The sequence below is a fragment of the Dipodomys spectabilis genome, unplaced genomic scaffold (assembly GCF_019054845.1).
Source record: "Dipodomys spectabilis isolate Male_0828 unplaced genomic scaffold, ASM1905484v1 ptg000125l, whole genome shotgun sequence".
Lineage (NCBI taxonomy): Eukaryota > Metazoa > Chordata > Mammalia > Rodentia > Heteromyidae > Dipodomys > Dipodomys spectabilis.
The window spans coordinates 10801395-10827526 of record NW_024870802.1 but is presented as its reverse complement, the minus strand read 5'-3'; the positions used below and the strand labels follow the sequence as shown (position 1 = coordinate 10827526).

Below are 26132 nucleotides of genomic sequence, written 5' to 3'. Positions count from 1 at the left end.
TGAGCCACTGGTGCCTAACAGGATAGATGGATTCCTTCCTTCCTTCCTTCCTTCCTTCCTTCCTTCCTTCCTTCCTTCCTTCCTTCCTTCCTTCCTTCCTTCCTTCCTTCCTTCCTTCCTTCCTTCCTTCCTTCCTTCCTTCCTTCCTTCCTTCCTTCCTTCCTTCCTTCCTTCCTTCCTTCCTTCCTTCCTTCCTTCCTTCCTTCCTTCCTTCCTTCCTTCCTTCCTTCCTTCCTTCCTTCCTTCCTTCCTTCCTTCCTTCCTTCCTTCTCTCTTGTGTTAGTCCTGGTGCTTGTACTCAGGGCCTGGGCTCTGTCCCTTAGATTCTTTTGCTCAAGGCTAGCACTCTATCACTTGAGCCACAGCTCTACTTCTGGCTTTCCTGGAGATTAATTGGAGATAAGAGGCTCACAGACTTCTGCCTGGGCGGACTTTGAACTGCAATCCTCATGTCTCAGCCTCCTGAGTAGCTAAGATTACAGGTATGCACCACTGGTGCCCATCAAGACCTTTATAATGGTATAAGTCTCTTCCCTCATTGTCTCTTATCTGTTTTAAAAGCTAAGTCCCCTAACCATGAGTAAAGAGGATATATGCAGATATAAGCCACACATCCTACACACATCCTAATGAGTATGATTTCAAGGCTACCTCCTTTCCTCAGCCCACAGAGTTAAATGCCAAAGAAAGACTGGATTGATAGGAAAGGGAAGTTTCCCCTGGACACCTCTAAGAAACTCAACTAGCACCAAAGAGCCCTAAGAGTGTGCTGGGAAAACACCACTTATTCCCTTCTCTGATGGGGGCTGTTGTGGCCTCTCTGTGTATGAGTTTTCTCTGATAATATTTGCTTATACTGTTCAAAATTATTCCAATGAACTGAATAAATGACTTGAAAGAGCATGAAAAACAGTCGGCAAACTAAGTTAGACATGCTGGCTGCAAAGCGGGATCTGGTCATACTGTAGCCTTGACATGGCATAGGATATCTCAACTCTTAAGGGTAACAGGACCTGTCTGATGCCTGGAGGCAGTTGTTCATTCCCCTAATCCAAGCAGAAGAATCCCTGTCTATGAGGCTCCAGAAATCTTCCAGAATGGGAGCTGTGTGGCCCTCAGGTTGGAGTTGGTGAATCATGATGCAAAGGGCCAAAACCACTTGATGCCAGTTTTGCACACATGGGAACTGAGAATGGTTTTCTATCTCTGAAGGTTATGAAAAAGCAAAATAAGAATAAATGATAATATCTATACACATGGCATATGAAGCCTAGAATATTTACCGTCTGGCTCTTTATACAGAAAGTCTGCCCAGGAGCAGTGGTTTTAGGCTCTTAAGAGCAGGCATGACAAGCTTGTGAAAACACTGAAGACATTCCCAGAAGTTCCAGTTCTGTAGGTCAGGCAGAGCCTGAGAACATGAGAATCCATTTTGCACAATTTACTGGTGATGCCAATTCTGTGGGTCCTCCAAACTAGAGGCATACATACTAGAGGCCTCGTTACTGATACTAAAGTCCTGGCTGCAATTTGATTTTCCACACTGAAAATAAAAAAAAAAAAGCAAAGCATGGTGGCTCACACTTGCAATCCAAAGCTATTTTGGAGGAGGAGATTAGGGGATCTAGGTTCAAGGCTAGCTCAGGAAAAAAAAGTTTTGAGAGACTTCATCTCAACCAATGGCTAGACACTAAGACTGGTGCCTATCACTCAACAACTCAGGGAAGTACAAATAGGAGGATCAAAGTCCAAACTGTACTAGGCAAAGAGAAACTATTAAAATGAAAAGGGCTGGTAGAGTAACTCAAGAGGTAGAAAGCCTAGTGCTGGGAATGTGGCTTAGTGGTAGAGTGCTTGCCTTAGCATGCAAAATAGGTTCGATTCCTCAGTATCATGTAAATTGAACCCAGGGTTTGATTCCTCAGTACCACATAAGTAGTGCTTTGGTTCAAGGGGTAGAGTGCTAGCCTTGAGCACAAAGAAGCTCAGGGACAGTGCCCACATCCTGAGTTCAAGCCCCAGGACTGGCAGAAAAAGAAGAATGCCTAAATAGCAAGCATGAGGCCCTGAACTCAACCCCAGTACCACAAAAATAAAATATTACTCACCAACCATAAAATGTACTCTTTTTGTAGCAAAAATCTCACTATGTAGCCTAGGCCGGTTTGGAACTCCAGTGGCCTCCAAGTGCTGGTATTATAGGTGTGTATCACATGCCAGCCCTGTCTACTAGACATTTTGTATAAACATAATCATGCACTATGGGGCTTTATGTGTCTGACTTCTTGCACTTAATATGTTTTCAATGTCTCTGAGCAATTTGATTCTAGCTAGTGTCTGAGTAGAAGTCTTTCTAATCTGGCTTCCTTAGGATGGGAGAACTGGCTTCCATTTTGCAGATAAATAGGAAAAGAGAAACATTACCAAAGCTAGCTGGAGCTCAGGAACAGTTCCTCACTGATACTCTTTCAAGATCTGGCAGCCTTTCCCTTTGTTTTTCAGCTCCTGGAGCCTGGCATGCATCTTCTCTTCATAGACAATCAGTCTTTTGGAAAAGTTTATAGAGTATGTGGTGGCTTCAGTGTGTGTTGGAGGTGGGGAACACTTTTATTTGTGTGTATTTGAAGTGCCTGGGGTGGAAGCCAGAGCCTTGTGCCTGGAGCACTTTAAAAAGTGTTTCTCCTTGGCTGGGAATGTAGCTCAGTGGTAGAGTGCTTGCCTAGCATGCATGAGACCCTGGGTTCAATTCCTCTGTGCCACATACACAGAAAATACCAGAAGTGGTACTGTGGCTCAAGTGATAGAGTGCTAGCCCTGAGCAAAAGAAGCTCAGGAACAGTGCCCAAGCCCCAGGACTGCAAAATTAAAAAGGGGCTGAGAAGATGACTCCGTGGTAGAGTGCTTGCCTTGCATGCATGAGGCCCTGGGTTCGATTCCTCAGCACCACATAAGCAGAAAAAGCTGGAAGTGGCGCTGTGACTCAAATAGTAGAGTATTAGCCTTGAGCTCAAGAGCTGAGGGACAGCGCCCAGGCCCAGAGTTCAGACCCACCACTGACCAAAAGGAAAAAAGAGAAAGAAAAGCGTTTCTCCATACTGCATCTCAGCTGCTTTGTAGCGTCTCTGCCTTCTTTTAGTTGGCTCCCATCGATGAAAGGCAGTGAGGGTAACTAGAAGGGATTGCTGTGGTAAGGTTTTGTGATCGTCTTATTCAGTAGCTCTCAGGAGAAAAGGATGCTGCTGTATTTTCCAGATAGAATTGGTGTTTCCTAATGCTGCCTAGGCTTTTACATGAATGTGTGTGTGTGTGTGTGTGTGTGTGTGTGTATGTGTTTGTATGCTGGTACTGGAACTGTTCCTTAGCTTTTTTTGCTCATGGGTTATACTCTGCCACTTGAGCCACTGCTCCACTTTCAGCTTTTTGGTGATTAATTGGAAATAAGGAGTCTCATGCTGGGTGCTGGTAGCTCATGCCTATAATTTAGGTATTCAGGAGGCTGAGATCTGGGAGTCTCCGAGGCTGAGATCTGAGGATCACAGTTTGTAGCCAACCCATTTAAAAAAGTCAGTGAGACTCTTCTCTCCAATTAACTACCAGAAAACTGGAAATGGAGCTGTGGTTCAAAGTGGTAGTGGGCTATCCTGGAGCACAAAAGTTCAGGGACAGTGTCCAGGCCCTGAGTTCAAGCCCCATGACCAAACAACAAAGAGTCATGCACTTTTTTGCTCAGGCTGGCTTCAAACTATGATCCTTATGTCTCAGCTTCCTGAATATCTAGGATTGCTTGAGCCACCAATAAATGGCTTATATCCAATTATTATTTTTTGCTGGTCATGGGGCTTGAACTCTGGGCCTGGGTGCTGTCCCTTAGCTTTTCAGCTCACGGCTAGCACTCTACCACTTGAGCCACAGCACCACTTCCAGCTTTTTCTGAATCAAACCCAGGGCCTCATACATACGAGACAAGCACTTTACCACTGAGCCACCTTCCCAGCACCTTACATCCAATTCTTACAGCTTCTTGAGGCTAGAATTGAGAGCTACTGTGCCATGAAATAACTTGGTCCTTGCCTAGTACCCATCTTCTCTCCTAAGGATCTTGATTTGTGGGATCAATGAATTTCTAAAAACCAGAGGTTGTCAAAAGTACTTGGAAAGCAGGAGCAAAAGAGGCAAAGCCAGGTATAGTGGTATGTCCTTATAGTTCCAGCTACTTGGGAGGCAGAAATGGAGGATTGTTTGAAAGGAGTTTGGGGCCAATTTGGGCATTAATTGCAAGACTGTCTCAAAAGCAAAAAAAAAAAAGATTCTTACTGTAGGATTCTAACTATAGGATGAGGGATCAAGAAAGTTAAAGGGGTAGTATATTTTAAATACATCCTAATTATGAAGCTGGCAGGGATCTGACGGCAAGAAGGGAAAGAAATAGAGTTATTCTGAGCAAAATATATGCATTTCTGAAGTACCATAGTGAAACTCCTTGGTACTGTTAATATACACTAAAAAATGACAAGAAGGTAAAACTGGCTCTTTTGTGTTTTTTTTTTTTTTGGTGGGGGGGGAACGGTGTACCAACAGGAGTGGGAGAGTAAATGGAGAGAGCAAATAATGTAATTTATTTGCCAGTATGGAAATAAAACAATTGAAGCCATTGGTATTGTTTTAAAATGCAGGCAATGGTGAGGTACATTGTATTTATGGAAATGTTACAATGAATGAAATCCTTGTACAATTAATGTGTGCTAATACAAAAGATTTAAAAGTCAGTTGTTTTTAAAGGTAGAGGCAGAATTATGGACTCCCTTTTTTTTTTTTTTTTTGGGTCCAGTTGTGGGGCCTAAACTCTGGGCCTGGGTGCTGTCCCTCAGCTCTTCAGCTCAAGGCTAGCGCGCTACCACTTGAGTCACAGTCCCACTCCCAGCTTTTTTCTTTTTGCTTATGTGGTGCTGAGGAATCGAACCCAGGGCCTCATGCATGCAAGGCAAGTGCTCTACCACTGAGCCAACCTTCCCAGCCCCTCCTTTTTTTTTTGTCAGTCCTGTAGCTTGAACTCAGATCCTGGGCACTGTCCCTGAACTTTTGTTCAAGGCTAGCACTCAACCACTTGAACCAAAGTGCCATTTCTGGCTTTATCTGTTTATGTGGTACTGAGGAATTGATCCCAGGGCTTCATGCATGCTAGTCAAGCACTCTACCTCTAAGCCATATTCCCAGCCCAGAACTGTGGACTCTTAAGCTGAATAAAATTGATCTTTCCTTCTTTCTTTCTCCTTCCTTCCTTCCTTCCTTCCTTCCTTCCTTCCTTCCTTCCTTCCTTCCTTCCTTCCTTTCCCTCCCTCCCTCCCTCCCTCCCTCCCTTCCTTCCTTCCTTCCTTCTTTCCCACTGTCCCTCAGCTCTTCAGCGCAAGGCTAGCGCTCTACCAGTTGAGCCACAGCCCCACTTCTGGTAGTTTATTGGGGATAGGAATCTCACAGACTTTCCTGCCTGGGCTGGCTTTGAACTGCGATCCTCAGATCTCAGCCTCCTGAGTAGCTAGATTACAAGCATGAGCTACCGGCGCCCGGGCCAGAGCTGTTTCTGAGGTAAGAGTCACAGGAGTTTTGGACCTGAATCTTGGGGTGGCAAAGCACCATGATATGGTGCCAGCCAGACCAGACCTCCCTACTTCAAAAGGTACAATTGAAGTGGACCCTGAGATGGGGCCCAAGCTGGTATGATTCCATTTTGAGCTTTGCCTTTGTTTTTGGGATTTTAGACTTGATGGGCCTGGTTCCCGGAATGAAAAAAAAAATGCATCTGGTCCCCCTCCACTTAACAACCTAACCCACCCTTGATTGTTGAGTTAAAGACTGACTTTTAAAACCTGTGGTTGTAATCTGGCTCAAACTGGTAACACCACGTGCTTCTGGTAAACACTACCTTTTGCACATGCTTACAGTAAACTCTGCCTTTTGTCCACTAAAAGGTAGACCTCGCCTTACCTGCTAAATTTGCATGCCATTTTAAACAAAGGTGATAGGCTGGTTTTAACAGTCATTACAGACAAACTGTAACCTCGCTTGCCACCTGTGTGTGGTCTGGTATGACTGTACAATCCTTTGTGTGTGTTATGATCCCATTGGTCACCTGTGCATGACCTGGCTCGACTTCATGGATTTTGCCTTTAAAAACCAAAGAATGGGGGCGGCTTGGGGTCGCAGTATCAGCTCCAGAGCCTGTGCTGTGGTCCTGACCCGTCAGTATAGGAACCTTCTCAATAAAGTTGCTTCTTTGTTAACTTACTTGTGGTGGGTTCTGTCACTCTGGAGGACTAGGTGGGCTTGCCTGCCTGAGTAGGGGTCTTCCTACTGCACAATATCTAAACAATTCAAATGGACCTGAATTGTTGCTTGGGTACTTTGAGATTGGAAAAGGTACCTAACAATTGTTTCAAGACAAGAGCAATCATTGATCTTATTAGATTGAAATTATTTTTCTCTTTAGAAGCACTCAGTTAACCTGGAAAAAACTCACTCTATAACATCTTTTAACACACGCCTCATTTTGGGCTGAAGCGTGGAAATCTAGAAGTTCCGCCACACTCAAAATGGCTGCATTCGAACTAGCCTTTTCGGTCCTTTCCTCGACATTCCACCCCGTGATCTTGGATACTTCCGCCACTCTCTCCGGGGCGGAACGCATTTTACATCACCTTGCAGCATTCAATATGGCCCGGCTTCCTCCTACTTTTCATTGGCTGGATTGCTTAGTTCTTCACGTGGGGGGGGCGTGACCGGTAGTTTGATCGACGTCTACTTTGATCAATGGGCGGAGGGTAAGAGCCAATGAGGCGCTGCGACTGGAGATCCTCCCCCGTGTCTGGGTGGGAGTTTTTCCTGAGGCGGGGCAGAGCCGAGCCGGAAGCGGGAGGGAGAGAGTGGAACAGGAAAGAAGGGAAGAAGGAAGGAGAAGAAGAAGAGAGGGAGGCGGAGGAGGAAGGTGGCGGCGCCGTAGCGGAGGAGCAGGAGCCGGAGGGGGATGGAGAGGAGAAGGCTCCTGGGTGGCATGGCGCTCCTGCTCCTCCAGGCGCTGCCCGGTCCCCTGTCAGCCAGAGCTGAACCCCCGCAGGTAAGAGCAGGGGGCGTCCGGGCCAGGCTGGGAGCCGAGGGTGAGGTGAGGGGGTGAGGTGGTCCAGTCGGTCGAGACGGGGCTGGAGGGGTTTGGAGGATTGTTGTAAAAGAGTTGAGGGGTCCAGAGGGGAACGCCGGTGACCGGCGTCAGCAGGCGCTCAGGGGGCGTTGGTGTTTCGGTGAGGAACACCTGTGAAGGTGTCAGGGAGGTGGCAGACCCCACGCCAAGCGACGCTGGGGCCTGGGAGACGGCGGGCTTGGTAGGTGCGCGGGAGTGCCTGTTACCGATCCTGTGGGGCGAATCCAACCCCCTACCCCCATCACCTAAGGGGCAGGTGGCCGAGGCTGTGTGCACCTTATTAACCTGTGTTTAGGGGTACACAGTTGCTGAGCTGGCCTGAGAGGATATTTATTTCAGTCCGAGGGCATCTTGGCTTCATTTTTGTTTTGTTTGTATTGTGCTGGTCCTGGGCCTTGAACTCAGGGCCTGGGTGTTGTCCCTGAGATTTTTTTTCTTTCTCAAGACTAGCACTGTACCACTTGAACCATCTAGCTTTTTGGTGGTTCATTGGAACTAAGAGTCTCATAGACTTTGCTGAAGATCTCAGCCTCCTGAGTAGCTAGTGGGACTACAGGCCTGAGCCACCAGTGCCTGATTTCTTGGCCCTATTTTTAGTAGTGTATGTCTTTGTGCTTTGGAGACATATTGAAGGCAAGATTCTTGGAAGGTAGAAGGGATGAAGTAGAATGAGATCCCTGAGCCCTGGCTGTGAGGCTGGCCCCTGGGTGAGCAAGTCATGTATTCTGATTTGAGTCAGGGCAAGGCTTTTGAGCAAAGGGTAGTTCACATACAAGAATGAGCAGCAAATGGAGCACCCCAGCTTTGCTTGCTGGGTGGCTTATTCTTTTATCCAGGCAAAGAAGTTTGCCTGTGTTGATTCCAGCTTGGACTGGCATTTTGAAACCCTAATGGGAGCATTCCTCTTTGTGCCAGATTGGGTGGGGTGCAGTAGGGGGAACCACCCCTCCTCTCTTACACTTGGCAAAAGCTTTTATCATATTTTCTGCAATTTCTGTTCCTTTCCATGTCTTTTCTAGAAAGACATCCACACACAGAGATAAACAGTCCAGAGGCAAAGTCTCTACCACTTAGCACTTGAACTTGACGTAATCAAGAGCAGAAATGTTTATCTTTGCTCTAGAAGTTTAAGGGTGGCTCTCTCTCTCTCTCTCTCTTTCTCTCTCTCTCACTCACACACACATGCACACGTACACACATGCATCTTGTTTTGCTCATTTGTATGCTAACTTTTAAAAATGATTTTTGTTATTGTGCATGTATTTTGAGACCTATCCTTGAACTCTTAATCTTTCTACCTTCGAGTACTGTGGTTTGATTGATTATTCATTATTTAGTCCAAGCTGGCCTCAAACTTCGAGATCCTCCTGTCTCTGCCTTCTGAGTGCTGGGTTTACAGTCATATGACACCACGCCCAACTTGATTGATTTTTTTTAAAGTGAGTTGAAATTCACATCAGAATCAACAGTTTTAAAGTGACAATTCACTGTTTAGTACATTCACAATATTGCACAACCACCACTCCTATCTGGTTCCAAAACATTTTCATCATCCCAAAGAAAACGTTGTTCCTATTAACCAGTTACTCCATATTCTTTTTTTTTTTTTTTTTGGTCGGTTGTGGGGCTTGAACTCTGGGCCTGGGCACTGTCCCTCAGCTCAAGGCGAGCACTCTGCCACTTGAGCTACAGCGCCACTTCCGGTTTTCTGGTGGTTTATTGGAGATAGGAGTCTCACGGTCTTTCTTGCCCGGGCTGAAACCGCGATCCTCAGATCTCAGCCTCCTGAGTAGCTAGGATTACAGGCGTGAGCCACCAGCGCCCAGCTACTCCTTATTCTTATGGTAACTCTAAGCAGCAACCACTCTTCAATGTCTTTGACTTTACCTGTTCTGGATATTTTATATCCTACAATATCTGATCTTGTGCATTCGTCTTCTTTCACTTAATGTTTTTAAGGTTAATCTAACATTATAGTATGTATCAGGGCTTCATTTTTTTTTTATGGTTGAATAATACCCTACTGTATGTATATACTGCAGTTTGTTTTTAGTTTATCCATTGAAGCATACATTTTTTTTTTCTTTTTTTTTTTTTTGGGTCCGGTCGTGGGGCCTGAACTCTGGGCCTGGGCACTGTCCCTCAGCTCTTCAGCTCAAGGCTAGCGCTCTACCACTTGAGCCACAGCGCCATTTCCGGCTTTTTTCTTTTTGCTTATGTGGTGCTGAGGAATCGAACCCAGGGCCTTGAGCATGTAAGGCAAGTGCTCTACCACTGAGCCACCTTCCCAGCCCTACATTTTTTTTCTCAGAATATATATATATATATATTGGAAATAAACCAAAAGAAATAGAGTTCATTTTAAAGTCAACTACTCTTTTCTAGGACTGGGATCTTCAATTTTAGTTTTTGTTGGTTTTTGTTCTTTATTTTCCCAATTAGCATATAAACGCAGAACAGAAACACATTTTCTTTGTCTATTAGAAGTTACTAGTAACTTTACTAGGATTAGCAAAGTTAAGTAGGTATTTTTGGAACAAAATATAGAATGAAATTGCTTTTCTTTTGCACATGTTTATTTCAATCTCAAAAAGGCTGTTTCTGGGGGCTGGGAAGGAGGCTCAGTGGTAGATTGCTTTCCTTGCATGCATGAGTCCCTGGATTCAATTCCTCAGTACCACATAAGCAGGGAAAAAAAAGCCAGAAGTGGCGCTGTGGCTCATGGGGTAGAGCGCTAGCCTTGCGCTGAACAGCTGATGGACATTGCCTAGGCCCAGAGTTCAGGCCCCACAACAACAACAACAACAACAACACAAGGCCGTTACTGGGCTGGGAAGGTGACTTAGTGGATGAGTGCTTGCCTAGGATGCATGAAACCCTAGGTTTGATTCCTCAGTACCAGATAAACAGGAAAAGCCTAAAGTGGCACTGTGGCTCAAGTGGTAGAGTGGCAGCCTGAGCAAAAGAAGCTCAGAGACAGTGCCCAGGCCCTGAGTTCAAGCCCCAGGACTGGAAAAAAAAATAGCTATTTCTAATAACCTTTAAAATATAAACTTAGGGCGAGGCACCTGTGATGCCCTAGCTACTCAGGAGACTGAGATTTGAGGATCACAGCTGGAAGCCAGGCAAGAAAGTGTCTATGAGACTCTTTTTTTTTTTTTAATTTTTTTAAATTTTTTTTACTTTTTTTTTTCGGTTGGTCGTGGGGCTTGAACTCTGGGCCTGGGCGCTGTCCCTTAGCTCTTCAGCTCAAGGCGAGCGCTCTACCACTTGTGCTACAGCGCCACTTCCGGTTTTCTGGTGGTTTATTGGAGATAGGAGTCTCATGGTCTTTCCTGCCCGGGCTGGCTTTGAACCGCGATCCTCGGATCTCAGCCTCCTGAGTAGCTAGGATTACAAGCGTGAGCCACCAGCGCCCGGCTTTCTATGAGACTCTTATCTCCAGTTAACCACCAAAAAACTGCACATGGAGCTGTGGCTCAAGTGGTAGAGTTCTACACTCTCTTGAGCAAAAAGGTCAGGGACAGAACTCAGGCTTTGAGTTCAAGCCCAAGGATTGGCTCAAAAAAGAAAAAAAGAAAAGAAAAATAGCTTTTTACTAGAGAGTTGCTTTGAGAATGTAGAGGCTTTGGAGGGGGGCAAGGACAACCACTTTAGCAAAAGGATGGAAAGTGGTGGTTTTGGTGAGATAGGGAAGAGGCTCTTCAGTGTCTTGCCTTGTTTGCATGATATTTCAGGGTTTTTGCAATTAAACATTTTAAAAAATTATATTTCTGGTATTTTTAGGGGCAGAGTGGCTTTTGTACTTTGTCCTGTTTGGATGGATACTAGCATTAACCAATAGCTATTAGATAGTTAAAACTTGAGGGGAAATATTTGTATGATCTGCACCCCCACCCCCCCAACCTGCTTCATACCCTCACTCTTAACACCTCCCATAATTTCCATCGCATTTCTCATACACTCTTCTCTTTGTATCCTAGAGTGCTTGGTATCTATGGTAAGATTTGTGTTTAGATTTTTAACCTTTGGAATGGAAGTTATGATATTATTAACTCTGAATCCATCACAGTTTAGTCATTTTATGTTTTCTTAAATTTTTGTTTTTGGTTTGTACAAACTAGTAAGGAAAAAAAAAGCCGAGATCATTTGGCTTCAAGTACTCCTTTGAAGTACAGACTTCAAGAACTCCTTTGCTTATTTCAACGGTGACTTTTCCTGCTCACTCTGAATTAGGGAGGACTTGCTGAACTCATTCTATGTGGAAAGTAGTATGGGTTCCTCAGTGTATTTTTCTTTCTAAAATGGATCTATTAAATAGGGGCCTCCAGAACCTTGCCCGGGCTAACATTGAACTGCCATCTTCTTGATGTCTGCCTCCTGAGTAGTTAGGATTATAGGCGTATGCCATGGGTCCAGCTGGAAGAACCATTCCTTGCCATGCAGGCCAGGAAAGTTCATCAGCCTAACTCACTCCAGCAATTAGAACTTTGATTTAACTTTTCCATAGGTCACTGTGACTCACAGATTTGATTCCTTGAACCTGTAAAGAATTAAGAAAGCAGCAGTTTCCAAACAGGAAGGCCTTGGCTTTTGTTTCTTCTGGTTAAATTATTGGTGAGATAGCATAGAGTTATTGTCTTCCAGAGTTTTTGGCTATATTATTTTGAAATAAAGTTGTAGAAAATCCCCCTCTCCTACGGTGACTCAGCCAGTGGTCTGGGCATATATCTATGGAGATGTAGTCCTTTCCTTCCTTTTGTCTGCCAAAAAATGGCTCATGACTGTAATCCTAAACTACTCTGGATGTTAAGATCTAAGGATTGCTGCTCCAAGCCAGCCTGGGCAGAAAAATCCCTGTGAGACTCTTCTCTCCAATTAACTACCTAAAAACTGGAAGTGGCACTGTGGTTCAAGTGCTAGAGTGCTAGCCTTGAGCACGAGGAGGGCTCAGGAACAGCACCCAGGCCCTGAGTTCAAGCCCCATAACTGAGAAAACGCAACAAAACAATAGTAACAACAACAAAACAAAACCCTTTAAGTCGAATAGGGCACTAGCTCTGTCTATTTTTTTTTTTTTTTTTGGTTGTGGGGCTTGAACCTAGGCCTGGGTGCTATCCCTGCGCTTCCTCTAGCTCAAGGCTAGCACTCTACCACCTTGAGCCACAGTTTACTTCATTTTTGAGTAGTTAATTGGAGATAAGAGTCTCATGAGGGGGCTGGGAAGGTGGCTGAGTGGTAGAACACTTGCCTTGCATGCATGAGGCCTTGGGTTCGATTCCTCAGCACCACATAAGCAAAAAGAAAAAAGCCGGAAGTGGCGTTGTGGCTCAAGTGGTAGAGCGCTAGCCTTGAGCTGAAGAGCTGAGGGACAGTACCCAGACCCAGAGTACAGGCCCCATGACCGGACCCAAAAACAAAAAAACAGAGTCTCATGAGGACTTTTCTTTGAACTGTGATCCTTAAATCTCAGCCTCCCTGAGCAGCTAGGATTGCAGGCATGAGCAACCAGCACCTGGCAGGCAGTAAGGTTTTCAACACCATACTCCTTAGCTGTATAATGCCTTTATTTTTATTTTTATTTATTTTTTGGGTCTGGTCGTGGGGCCTGAACTCTGGGCCTGGGCGGTGTCCCTCAGCTCTTCAGCTCAAGGCTAGCGCTCTACCACTTGAGCTACAGCGCCACTTCCGGCTTTTTTCTTTTTGCTTATGTGGTGCTGAGGAATCGAACCCAGGGCCTCAGGCATGCAAGGCAAGTGCTCTACTACTGAGCCACCTTCCCAGCCCCTGCCTTAATTTTTTTTGAGACAAGGTCTTACTGTGTAGCCCCTTATGTGGGATTATAAGCATATTTTCTTCCAAGAAGAATTTCAGGGCAATCACCATCATTTTTTCTTGCAAAATAGTGGGGTATAAGGCTTGCAGAACCTATCCCCATTACCTCATTTCCTTAGTGAGTATCTAAAAATCAGCACCTTGAGTTTGGAATTCAAAGGATATAGATTTACTGAAGTCCAGTAAGCTATTACTAGGCTTTAGTGCATATAGCATTCCTGACCTCAAGGGTATGGTCATTCTGTAGGAAGGACAGATAGGGTATGGATGCATGAGGATATCCACAGGCCAAGAAGGGAAGGCTGTAGGGAAGTAACACAGTTGGTAGTAGAAGCTTTGAGTGTGGGAGTATGTGACGGAATGAGAAAGTAAGGTGAGCTTTGAAAGGGAGGCTGTGGTCAGCTGGTGAGAGGCTTTTTAAAAAAATTATTGAGGTGTGGTACCAAGGCGTCACCATTTTTTTTATTTTTTTATTTTTTGGGTCGGGTCATGGGGCCTGAACTCTGGGCCTGGGCGCTGTCCCAGCTCTTCAGCTCAAGGCTAGCACTCTACCACTTGAGCCACAACACCACTTCTGGTCTTTTTTCTTTTCTGCTTATGTGGTGCTGAGGAATCGAACCCAGGGCCTCATGCATGCAAGGCAAGCGCTCTACCACTGAGCCACCTTCCCAGCCCTTTTTAAAAAAAATAATGTTTTCTCTTTTAATTTTATTTCTTTCATTCACTCTCCCCCCCCCCCCCCCCCCCCCATGCATGTGGTACTGAGGAATCAAACTCAGGGCTTCATGCAGGCTAGGCAAGCACTCTACCACTAAGCTACCTTCCCAGCCCATGAGAGGCTTTTTATCTATTGCTTACTGCAGTGCTGTGCAATAGCACTTGCTGTGATGCTGGTAGTGACCTCTGTCTATGCTGCCTATACCACTTGAACTGTGGCTAGGATATGAGAGAAACAGTCTCCCCCAATCCCAAGGCTGGTGCTTTACCACTCGAGCCACACATCTGCCTCTGGCTTTTTGCTGGTTAGTCTACTTGGGACTGTCAGATCTCAGCCTCCAAGTAACTAGGAATGTAGACATGAGCCACCAGCACCCAGTAAAACTGATTTTTTTTTTTTTTGTTAGTGTGGTTGAACTTTGGGCCTGTGTGTGTCCCTGAGATCTTCAGCTCAAGGCGAGCCTCTACCACTTGAGCCACAGCGCCACTTCCAGTGTTCAGGTGGTTAATAGGAGATAAAAGTCTCACGGACTTTCCTGCCTGGGCTGGCTTTGAACTACGATCCTCAGATCTTAGCCTCCTGAGTAGCTAAGATTACAGGCATGAGCCACCGGCACCTGGCTGAATTTTTAATTATCTAATTTTTATGACTTTAATATGGTATTATTGACATGCCAAACACAGTCTTCCTTTTAAAGACTGTATAAGTTGCTTCTTTTATAATATCACAGAATCATGTTGGCATTAGTATTATCTAATTTTACATTTCCTTACTCCTAAAAGAAAGCCCATAGTTTAATTGATCTCTATTCTATTTCCTCTAACACCAACCCTTGGTAGCCACTAATCTACTCTGTTTCTATGGATTTGCCAATTCTGGACATTTCATATAAATGAAATAATATGCTTTATGGTCTTTCATGATTGGCTTTTGCATAATATAATATTTAATGATTTATTCATGTGTTTTTAAATTTTTGTCTTGCTAGTCTTGGGGCTTGAACACGGGACCTGGTTTCTGAGCTTCTTTTTGCTCCGGTGTAGTGCTCTACCACTTAAGTCCTAACGCCACTTTTGGCTTTTTCTATTTATGTGGTATTGAGGAACTGAACCAGGGCTTCATGCATGCTGGGCAAACACTGTACCACTAAGCCACATTCCCAGCCCTGACTTATCCATGTTGTGGGATGTATCAGTACATTCCTTTTTTGTGGCCAATTCCTTTTTTGTATTTATACTATGAATATATATACACCATATTTTATTTATCTGTTTGTCAGTTGATGGTTATTTGTGGTGTTTCTACTGTTGGCTCTTAGGAATAATGCTGCTATATTGGTATAGTAATTTTTTGTATAGACATATGTTTTCAATTCTCCTAGGTATACCCTAATGGAAATTGCTGAGTCAAATGGTAATTCTATGTGTAGCTTTTTGAGGAACTGCCAGACTTTTCCAGAGTGGTATGTTAACTAAATAATTAAATAGAATTAAACAGGTATTTGTAACTACCTAATGGACACACTGATCTAATAGCTTTCTAGTGTGGAGTTTGGTGTTGTGTAACAGTGTTAAGGTCATGAGCTGTGGGGCCAGACCACTTAAAAATCTGATATTGTCCTTAAGAAAGTTACTTATCTTTGTGTTCCTTCTCTATCACATGAGAATACTAGCATGCATCATTTGGAGTTGTGGTGAGGAAAAGAGACATGTAACACTCCTGGAATCTATTTAATGAGTATAATGATTATCACTGTTACTGGTCCTCAGAATGCATGGTAGTTGGCAAGTTAATGTCAGTTCCCAAAAAGTCAGATCTGAGGAGTTTAACCTGATAGATTCTGTTCTGCTTATGGGTTTAGGTTATTTTTATGATCTTTTTTTTTTTTTTTTTTTTTGTCGGCCATGGGGCTTGAACTCTGGGCCTGGGCGCTGTCCCTCAGCTCTTCAGCTCAAGGCGAGCGCTCTACCACTTGAGCTACAGCGCCACTTCCGGTTTTCTGGTGGTTTATTGGAGATAGGAGTCTCACGGTCTCTCCTGCCCGGGCTGGCTTTGAACCGCGATCCTCAGATCTCAGCCTCCTGAGTAGCTAGGATTACAGGCGTGAGCCACCAGCGCCCGGCTATTTTTATGATCTTTTAGCTGTATAGACCACTTTCCATGGTGAAGCTATGTGTTTAGACAGTCTCCAAATGTTTGGGGACATTTTTAGCTGTGGCAACATGAGAGTGCTACTGGCATCTAGTGGGTGAAGGCCAGCGATGTTGCTACACATCCACACTCTTGTCAGCCTCTCTCAACAGAGTCATCTGGCTCAAAATGTCCACCTGGTGCAGATGTGAAGTCCTGGGTTAGCAGTCTTTGCCCATTCCTTACCAGCTCCTCACTATTGCAGAGTTTGAGGTCAGACTTCTCACCAAGAGAATAGCATTGGGAATCACATGAAAGAACCTCTAACTCCAAGTTTAAGGTGGGACAGTTTAAAGCTTTAATATGCTGAAATTTCAGTGATGTGTTGTGCCTCACCAGTCAACTCTGTCAGCTAATATCAAACATTTTGAAAAAAAGTGCTCTTTGGTCTGTGATTCAGTGAACAGGTGAGCCTCTTTTATTACCCTTGTGTTAGTGTTTTGCAGGGCTGGAGATGAACCAGGGCCTGTGTGTGCTATACTCACCCCATCTTTAACTGTTTTTTTTTTTTTTCTCACTTTGATCTGTCCTTCTGGTTTTAGAATAGAATTTGTTTCCACCCCAGTGAAAGCTTGATGGCCAGTGGTCCCATAACTAATCTGAACTGAGTCATGTTCTTAGAACTTTTTCCTTTCCCCTTTCCAAGCCTTAGTTCTATGCTCATTTTTGGCCCTAGGAACACTGGTTTGTTCTCATGAATACTGTGGAAGTCATTATGTGTTCTCAAATTCTGCCACAAGGGAAGACAAATGTTCTGGACTCGGGAGAACAGCTATAGCTAAAGAAGAGCCCCCTTTCAGGCCTCCAGCATGAACTGAAATTTATCAGTGGGTGTTTGGTATCAGCTGGCAAGCCTTTATAGATGCTGAGTATCTCGAATGGTTTTGGATTCAAAATTCCCACTGTTTTTTTGAATACCTGGCCATCTATACCTGGAGAGGGCCTCTCCCTTGCCTGTTCCGATTCTTAGGACTAACACTTGAGGGGCCAACAGGAGCTAGTTTGTACAGAATCTATTAAATACAGTTAGTACTTGGGTACATTCCTTGCCTGACTCCCAGTAATGGATACCACTGGTGCCCTTGATCTTGTGATTATTGGCATGTCCAAGAGCAGGTAGCAACAGGTAGCAGTAATGACAGGTCTTGGACTTGTTTACTCTGTGGCATACACTGGGTTAGGGGCTAGCCTGTAGGCACATCCCTGTCATGCTTTTGAGTACCACTAGGTGGAACACAGCCTGGTCTCTGCTTGGGATGTGAAAACCACAAACAAACAAGTAAATCCAGAATATTGCAATCTGGGAGGTCAAGGAAGGGGAAACTAATCTCATCCTACTGGAGTCTGTGGCTTGTTGATCCAATTTTTCCTAATGTGGGAATTAAAGTAGGTCACCCTCTCAGACTTCTGATCATCAGTCTTGCACAGAGTGGGTTTCTGGGATATTCTGGCTTACTCACATTCCCATAGCTCTGCTCTGTTGTTTACTTTTGGTTTTCTTCTTTCCATTCTCTCTATGAAGAAACAAGTAAGCTGAGTATCTTTTGTTCCTGCAACAATCATCTTTACAATACTAAGGCTAAGTTTGATTTAAGATCTCAGAGGTGTTTTGAAGAATTTAACTTTAAACTTCTTTTGGAAGAGGTGAAAACAAATACAAGATGTTGCAAGAATAATTGTGGCTTTGAAGGGTGGATCCTAGAATGAAATTGCAAAAGCATGTCTATTTTGATTTTTTAATAGCAAGAAGAATCTTATGTTGTAACACTTTTTTTTTTCCCGATTGTGGGGCTTGAACCCAAGGTCTGGGCACTGTCCTTGAGCTCTTTTGCTCAGGGCTAGTATTGTGCCACTTTGAATCACAATGCCACTTCGAGTTTTTGAGTGATTAATTGGAGATAAAAGTCTCATGGGGGGCTGGGAAGGTAGCTCAGTGGTAGAGCGCATGCCTTGCATGCCAGAGGCCCTGGGTTCCATTCCTCAGCACCACATAAGCAAAATGAAAAAAGCCAAGAGTGACGCTGTGGCTCAAGTGGTAGAGCGCTTGCCTTGAGCTGAGGGACAGCGCCCAGGCCCAGAGTTCAGGCCCCATGACTGGACCCAAAAAAAAAAAAAAAAAGTCTCATGGGGACTTTTTCTGTTTGGGCTGGCTTTGAACTGCAATCTTTAGATTTCAACCTCATGAGTAGCTAGGATTACAGACATGAGCCACCAGTGCTGGGCCTGTAACACTCTTCTTACATATTCTTTCAGATCAGCGGTATATGCATGTTCAGGGAGGGTAAAATATTAATCGTTTTCAAAATTCTACACACTACTTCTTGGTTTGCTATCTCCTAATTCATCTTCCTTATTTAAAATTCCACCCAGCAGTTTCACCAAACACAGAAACAACAACAAAAACTCCGCAGCTTAATTTATTGACCATATCTAAATATTTTTCTCTTTTTAGTGGTTCACTTGAGACAGGAAGTTCATATTTGGCCTTCGAACTGGAATGTTGGAATAATGTAGCTCCTTGGGACTTGAATATAGAATTGAATAGTGTGAATATAATTGCTTTCTTCTTTTTCCTTAGGTGATTTACCTTTAAATTTGAAAGTCCTTTTGCTATTTACAGGGAGTGGAAGCAGAAAACCTGGTCCAATCTGCTTTAGCACAAGGTCCACTAGGGTTTTTGTCAGTTATCATCCCTAGAGCTGATTGTGCTTTCCTCTGAGCTTTAAGATATCTTTTATCTTTTACATCAGGTTTCCTATCCTCCCAACTAGGGCCTCACACATGCTCATCAAGAACAGACTAGGCAAGTAGTCTGCCACTTGAGCCATAACCTTCTTTATATTAGTTTTTGTTTTTTTGTTTTTTTTTGGTGCCAGTTCTGGGGCTTGAACTCAGGGCATGGGCACTGTCCCTGAGCCACTCTTGCTCAAGGCTAGCAGTGTACCATTTGAGCCACATTACCCTTTCCATCTTTTTCTGTTTATGTGGTACTGAGGAATCGAACCCAGGGCTTCATGCATGCTAGGCAGGCACTGTACCACTAAGCTCCATTCCCCGCCCCTATCTTAGTTTTTGATTACACAAAATAATATATGCTCAAAACAATGCTAGATGATACAGAAATCTGCTGGGCACTGATGGCTCATGCCTGTAATCCTAGCTACTCAGGAAACTAAGATCTGAGGATTGCAGTTTGAAGCCAGCCTGGGCAGGAAACTCCATGAAACTTTTCCTTTTCTTTTTCTTTTTTTCCATGAAACTCATCTCCAATAAACTACTCAGAAAAATCAGAAAGTGGCACTGTGGCTCAAGTGGTAGAACACTAGTCTTGAGTAAAAGAAGCTCAAGGACATTGTCCATGCCCAGAGTTCAAGCCCTAGGACTGGCAAACAAAACAATACAAAACAAAAACAACAACCCAAAATAAAAAAAATCTCAAAAAAGATTTAAAGTAAAAAGTGAAGGTTCATGGTTTGATGTGTCCATTTGAGTGGTTTTTATACTTAGGCCGCATTTTATAGATACACTAATAAAATTTATATGTATATAAATAACTCACATATATACATACACACAATTACTGGTATATTTAGGGTTCTTTATTTTCTCTGTTTTTAAAGCACAAATGGGTTAAATTAGTTAGTTATGGTGACATATGCCTATAATTCTGGCATTCAGGAGGCCAAGATATTAGGATTGTGAATTCAAGGCTAGCTTGGGCTATAGAGAGATAATCTATTTCAAAAAAAGAAAAAGAAAAAGGATAATTTATATGGTGTTGTCCTGTCCCGTGTCTCCCACCCTGTGCCTCCCCTCTGCTCCCCCCTCCCCCCCCCATCCCCAGCCAAGGACTTTCCTACCCAGGCTGGCTAGGATTACAGGCAAAAGCCATTGACACCTGGCTATGTTGTATTTTATAACATGAATCTCTTTGGGCTGAACAATACACTGAAAACAAAAATGATCTGGATGTCTTGGTTCCTCTTTCCCCCTCACTTCTGATTTTGTTGTTGTTGTTGTTGTTGTAGTTCATTATGTGGTCCAGGCTATCTTTAGACTCAAAACCTTCCTGCCACTGCCTCCTGAATGCTGGGATTATAGCCCTGTCTGGCTACTACTACCTGCCTTATCTTGTTGCTTTGTATCATGATTTATTTAATTACTCTCTCATAGATGAACATTTGTTGTAGCCAAGCTTTTGCTGAAATGAAGTACACAATGTTTGATGAGTATGTGTCTTATTTCATTCTATAGTATGTTAGGTTCCTGGACTTGCAGTTGTGGATTATAGTTTTATAGGGGTAGGCACATTTAAAAGTTGGGGTAGATCGTGCCAAGTTGCTCTTCAGAGTGTTTGTGTTCATTTAGATTCCCATCTATTGGGTATACAAGGTCTCCCCCCACCATATACCCTCTACTTTTTCACCTGCCTCCCTCCCCCATTTACCCTTGAAGATGGGCTTTCTGACTCAATACTTGCATCTTGGGAATATTTCAGTCTGCTTCCTCAAAAGAGCCTATTGGTCTCTTGTTTACTTAGCTCCAGTTTCCTTCCTGTCTGCAATTCAGAATTGCAGGGAACCAGGAGAGGGGTTCACCTAAGGACAGCAAACATGTAGTTGAAGGCTCGATGTGCCCATCCAGGTGTTAAGGAAATGGTCCCTTGGAAGATGTCAGAGGTGATGTGGGATTTAGGTCCAATTACTGTATGTCACACTAATTTTCTGTGGGCCTGACCAGAGCCCTTCTATGTGGTCATACCGAAGTAGGGACAGTTGAAAGTGGCATTGCTAAGAGGACAAGTTCAGAAGTCTGACTGCATCTGAAGCCCAGTGGGCCCTTGCTACCCATATACCCTTGGACTAGTTTGTTAATTCAGCTTCCTCAACTGTAAAGTGGGGAGACTAACTTCTAGCTTAGGGTTATTTTAGGTTAAATACAATGTTTATAAAATAGAATAGTGTCTGACCTTTGAGGAAGCCTTGACCCAAGATTTGGTTCTAGTGGAGGAGGAAGATTCTCTTTTGGCTAATTCCTAGTCCAAAAGGTATGTGACTCAGTTTTCATATTAGACAAGATGGTTCTTTCCTCAATCCTCCCTCCCTTCTGTTTCTTTTTTTGTTGTTGTTGTTGGTCCTGGGGCTGGGGCTTGAACTCTGGGCCTGGGGGCTGTGCCTCAGCTCTTCAGCTCAAGGCTAGCACTCTACCACTTGAACCACAGTGCCACTTCTGGTTTTCTGGTGGTTTATTGGAGATGAGTCTCATGGACTTTCCTGCCCAGGCTGGCTTTGAACGACGATCCTCAGATCTCAGCCTCCTGAGTAGCTAGGACTACATACAGGTGTGAATCACCAGTGCCCGGCCCTCCCTTCTATTTTTATCTCTCTCTTTCTTTCTTTCTCTCTTTCTTTCTTTCTTTCTTTCTTTCTTTCTTTCTTTCTTTCTTTCTTTCTTTCTTTCTTTCTTTCTTTCTTTCTTTCTTTCTTTCTTTCTTTCTTTCTTTCTTTCTTTCTTTCTTTCTTTCTTTCTTCTCTCTCTCTCTCTTTCTTTTTTTTTTTTGCCAGTCATGGGGCCTGAACTCTAGGCTGTCCCTCAGCTCTTCAGCTCAAGGCTAATGCTCTACCACTTGAGCCACAGCACCCACTTCTGGCTTTTTCTGCTTATGTGGTGCTGAGGAATCGAACCCAGGGCCTCATGCATGCAAGGCAAGCGCTCTACCACTGAGCCACCTTCCCAGCCCCGCTCCCTTCTATTTCTAAGAGGCACATGTGGCCAGAGAAGTCTGAGATCTCCTGCAGAAATATGCATATGCCAAAAAATCTATAGTAGTCTCTTACTGGACATATAAACTACAAATATGTTCTACTGGGATGTAGCTCAATGGCAAAGCACTTGCCTAGCAAGTGCAACGTCCTGGGTTTGATCCCCAGTACCAAAAAAGAAAAGACAAAAAAAAAAATACAGTAGAACAACAACAACAAAAACCCAAACAAAAATTTCCCTTACTCTCCTTTGAAAGAAAACTATTGTAAAGTCCAGTTAATCTATTTTTTTCATTGTGGGGTGTGTGTGTGTGTGTGTGTGTGTGTGTGTGTGTGTGTGTGTGTGTGTGTGTGTGTGTATTGAGTGTGTGCATATGCGCACGCATGTGTGCAGGTGTTAGAGCTTGAATTCTGTGCCGTACACTCTCACTTGGCTTTTTTTTTCTCGAAGTCAGTGCTCTACCACTTGAGCCATGGCTTTGCTTCTGGCTTTTTTTCTGGTTAATTAGAGATAAGAGTCTCACAAGTCTATTGCTCAGGCTGACTATACTCCTCAGTGATCCTCAGATCTCAGCCTCCTGAATAGCTAGGATTACAGGTATGAGCCACTGGCACCTGGCTTTGTCATTTTCTTTGGCCCATGTATCAATTTCCAACTTGCTAAGTGAAAGATTAACTTTGGACTTTTGACCTCAATTGCTATGGTAGAGAGAATATTTGGAAAAATTCTCCTCTTGGGATTGTACAGATGTTCAGAAAATGTGGGAAAATGAAGAGACCCATCAGTGTATCTTCTCCTTTAGCAACTCCCATCCTCCTCTAGCTGTCTAGGGGTAGCAAGCCATGTTTCCCTGTCCTGTGCCTGGCTAACAATGCCTACTCCTAAGGAACAATATTGAGCATTTCACAACATTTGAGCAGCACTATTCAACTAGAACAGATGAAATAGAATTTGGAGGCTGAAAGACACTAGAGAGATAATGCTGCTGTGAACAAATGTTCAGGAACAGGTCTGTGCTGTTAGGTATGCATGGTCAAACAAACAGGCTTTTTCTTTTTTTTTTTTTGGGTCCGGTCATGGGGCCTGAACTCTGGGCCTGGGCACTGTCCCTCAGCTCTTCAGCTCAAGGCTAGCACTCTACCACTTGAGCCACAGCGCTACTTCCAGCTTTTTTTTTCTTTTTCTTTTTTGCTTATGTGGTGCTGAGGAATGGAACCCAGGGCCTCATGCATGCAAGGCAAGCGCTCTACCACTGAGCCACCTTCCCAGCCCAAACAAACAGGCTTTTTAACTCCACCCTCTTTAGAGGTCTGTTAGCATATGTGTGTGATTCTACGGGGAGAACTGGCTGGCTATGGAGCGTTCTCTGGACAGTGTTGGTAAAAGTAAGGAAACGTGGAGTGGTTAGCTGGCCTTGGGTCATGAGTTTGGGTGACAGCATGCCAGATCTAGAATGAATGTTAGAGTTCTAACAAAGTTTAGTTTAAAGAAAAATCTTTCAGGGCTGAGAATGTGGCTTAGTGGTAGAGTGCTTGCCTAGCATGCATGAAGCCCTAGGTTTGACTCCTCAGTATCACATTAACAGAAAAAGCTTGAAATGGCACTGTGGCTCTAGTGGTAGAGTGCTAGCCTTGAGCAAGAGAGGCTCAGGGACAGTGCCCAGGCCCTAAGTTCAAGCCACAGGACTGGCAAAAAGAAAAATATCTTTCATTAGGCATCACTCATTGTAAGCTCATATGGGGACCTCCCTTCCATCAATCCCAGAAAGTCTAGTCCAAAGTCCCAGGCATTTTCAGACCTTTGTTGTACCTCTCCCCAGTTACCAGCTGATATAAGAAGCAAGTAAATGGAAATCAAAATAGTCTATAAACTTTAAGCTCAGACTTCACTGATTTCTTTTTTTTTTTTTTTTTTGTCGGTCTTGGGACCTGAACTCTGGGCCTGAGCACTGTCCCTCAGCTCTTCAGCTCAAGGCTAGTGCCCTACCACTTGAGCCAAAGTGCCACTTCCAGCTTTTTCTGCTTATGTGGTGCTGAGGAATCGAACCCAGGGCCTCATGCATGCAAGGCAAGCGCTCTACACTGAACCACCTTCCCAGCCCCTTCACTGAGTTCTGTCACTGTATTTCTTGGCAGTTTTCTGAGCTTCCTTAAGACAAAAACCTTGAGGTCTCAGTAAGGATAAGAATGGTGATTTTTGTGTCTCATGGTAAGTTCTTCCCCTCTAGAGTTTTGGGTTCAGTGAAAGACTTTGCAAAGCTTTTGTTTCTCTAGACTGTCAAGGAAGAACCTTGGTTGTAAGTGCAGTGATCCTGGCTCTTGCTAAATTTTTTTTAGGGTTCTAAATTTTTTTTAGGGTTAGACTGTGACTTTGTGCTCTCTTCCTTCGTTGGTGTGCCTTTCCCAAAGGTACTGTTAGCACTTTCTCCCTAAACTTTGGGGGAAGCCTGTCTCCAACCACTCCTGCTTTTACTCTGGTGCTTTTCATGTGAGTCGCACCACCCAATGAAGGTGGTTTCCTCCCTGTTATGACGGATTGCTTCACTCCTTCAGCTTCGAGATACAGAGTTCAGGTGTAGCTGTGGTTGAGTGTTTTTTGACAAAAGGCTTAACATCCCTGCTTATGGTGTGCTATTCTGTCTGGTTCACCACCTTTGGGCATTTGATTTGGTTGTGAACAGACATTGTGTCAGAAGTTTCCTCATCCCTTAAAACCTGTGTGAAAGACTAATTGTCTTAATGTTTTCTTCTGGCATTTTCACCATGAAATCTTAGACCTGGAATAGATTTGTACTAACTAGCTGAAGGAGGGAGGATGTACTATTTAATTTGCGTAAGGTCCAGGAAATGAAGGAGGCATGGTGCCATGAGCTGTGCTTCCAGCTAAACCTTATTAAATTTCACAATCCTTTATGCAAAAAAGGCAGCTTCTAGGTGTTACTAATGGAGTTACTGGGTCACTAGGGAACAAAGCCAGAGTAGCTTCATCCTATCCCCATAATCAAAAAACTAGGGAATTAGATCATGTTCTGACTCTACCTTGAGAAAAGGAACTTTGCCTTTGAGATGGTTATTTAGGTACTTAAAATTTCTCAGCTGAGAAATTAGAGAAGCACACAGCATAATGAAACTCTTAGAGGGTTTCTAATTCCTTCAACAGAGCTTGAGTTTAGCATAATATTCAGGTGCTCTTTTGAGCTTGTAGTTATTTATCAGGTTCTGTTGGCTCAGAAAATGTCCCCTACACCAACAGTTAGGTATTTAACAGTTAGGTATTTAACTTTGTTTTCTTCCTTTTTTTTTTTTTTGTGCTAGTCTTGGGGCATGAACTCAGGGCCTGGGGCCTGTCTCTGAGCTTTTGTGTTCAAGGCTGGGGCTCTATCACTTGAGCCACAGCTCTACTTCTGGCTTTTTGCTGGTTAACTGAAGATAAAAAATCTTTCAGGTTTGTCTGCTTTGGCTGGCTTGAATTGAGAGCCTCAGCTCTAAGCCTTCTTAGCTAGGATTACAGATGTGAGCTACCAACTTCAGGTTCCAGAACTCTTTTTCCAGTCTCTAGTATAGGAATATGCGGTGCATTGGGGGATTGATGGCTCTGAGCTATATGCTTTTTTCCATGTAATTTTTGGCTACTAGATATTTTGGTTGGGATTGAACTGTGTACATGATAGGAAAAACAAACAGCATTTTGGTTTAAAAATAAGCAAGGCTGTTTTGTACTTGAAGCTCAAGTTACAGAAGCTGTAAGAGCCTATTAGGCTGGAGACAGCCCTCTATGAGCATGAGCTCCAGGGCCCCCTGGACTCACTGAAAAGGGTCAGTTAATGGGCTGACCTGAAGGTAATCTTTTCTTGTTAGGGAGAAGCAAGAGGTAGAAACTTCCAAGAAGCTATTATAAATCCATTTGGGTTTCTGTGACTTCTTCCTTTCCTATTTCTTTAAAAGACTGGAAGCTATAGCCTTGACAGGACTTTCTTTCCTCTAATACCTCCTCTAATACTTTCCACCTCCTCTAATACCTGCAGTAGAACAAAAACACTCCAAAATTTACTCTCTTTTAGTAAGTATTAATCAAAGCAGCAAAATGAGAGCCTATGATACTTGGTGAAATTGACATTACTATAATGATATTCATGGTACTACTTAATCTTTTTACACATAAGAAAGCTATGCTAGGGCTGGGAAAGTGGCTCAGTGGTAGAGTGCTTGCCTTGCATGCATGAGGCCCTGGGTTCAATTCCTAAGTAGCACATAAGCAGAAAAAGCCGAAAGTGGCGCTGTGGCTCAAGTGGTAGAGTGCTAGTCTTGAGTTCAGGCCCATGACTGACAAAAAAAAAAAAAAAAAAGAAATGCTACTCAAAGGTACTCATTAAATACATTCATGTATAGGGCCTCTACATCCTACCTCCAACTAATTTTTGTTGTTGTTGGTCATGTA

At 43.7% G+C, this 26132-nt stretch overlaps 1 protein-coding gene across 1 annotated transcript in view; it reads left to right on the top strand.

The window, feature by feature from the left end:
• Positions 1–6923: 6923 nt before the first annotated feature.
• The window catches only part of Wbp1l (WW domain binding protein 1 like), a 69646-nt gene continuing 50437 nt past the window's right edge, over positions 6924–26132 (top strand). The window contains exon 1 of the mRNA XM_042689290.1: positions 6924–7108. Within this exon, the coding sequence (XP_042545224.1) occupies positions 7019–7108 (90 nt within the window). The 5' untranslated portion in view covers positions 6924–7018. The remainder of the gene's footprint in view (positions 7109–26132) is intronic.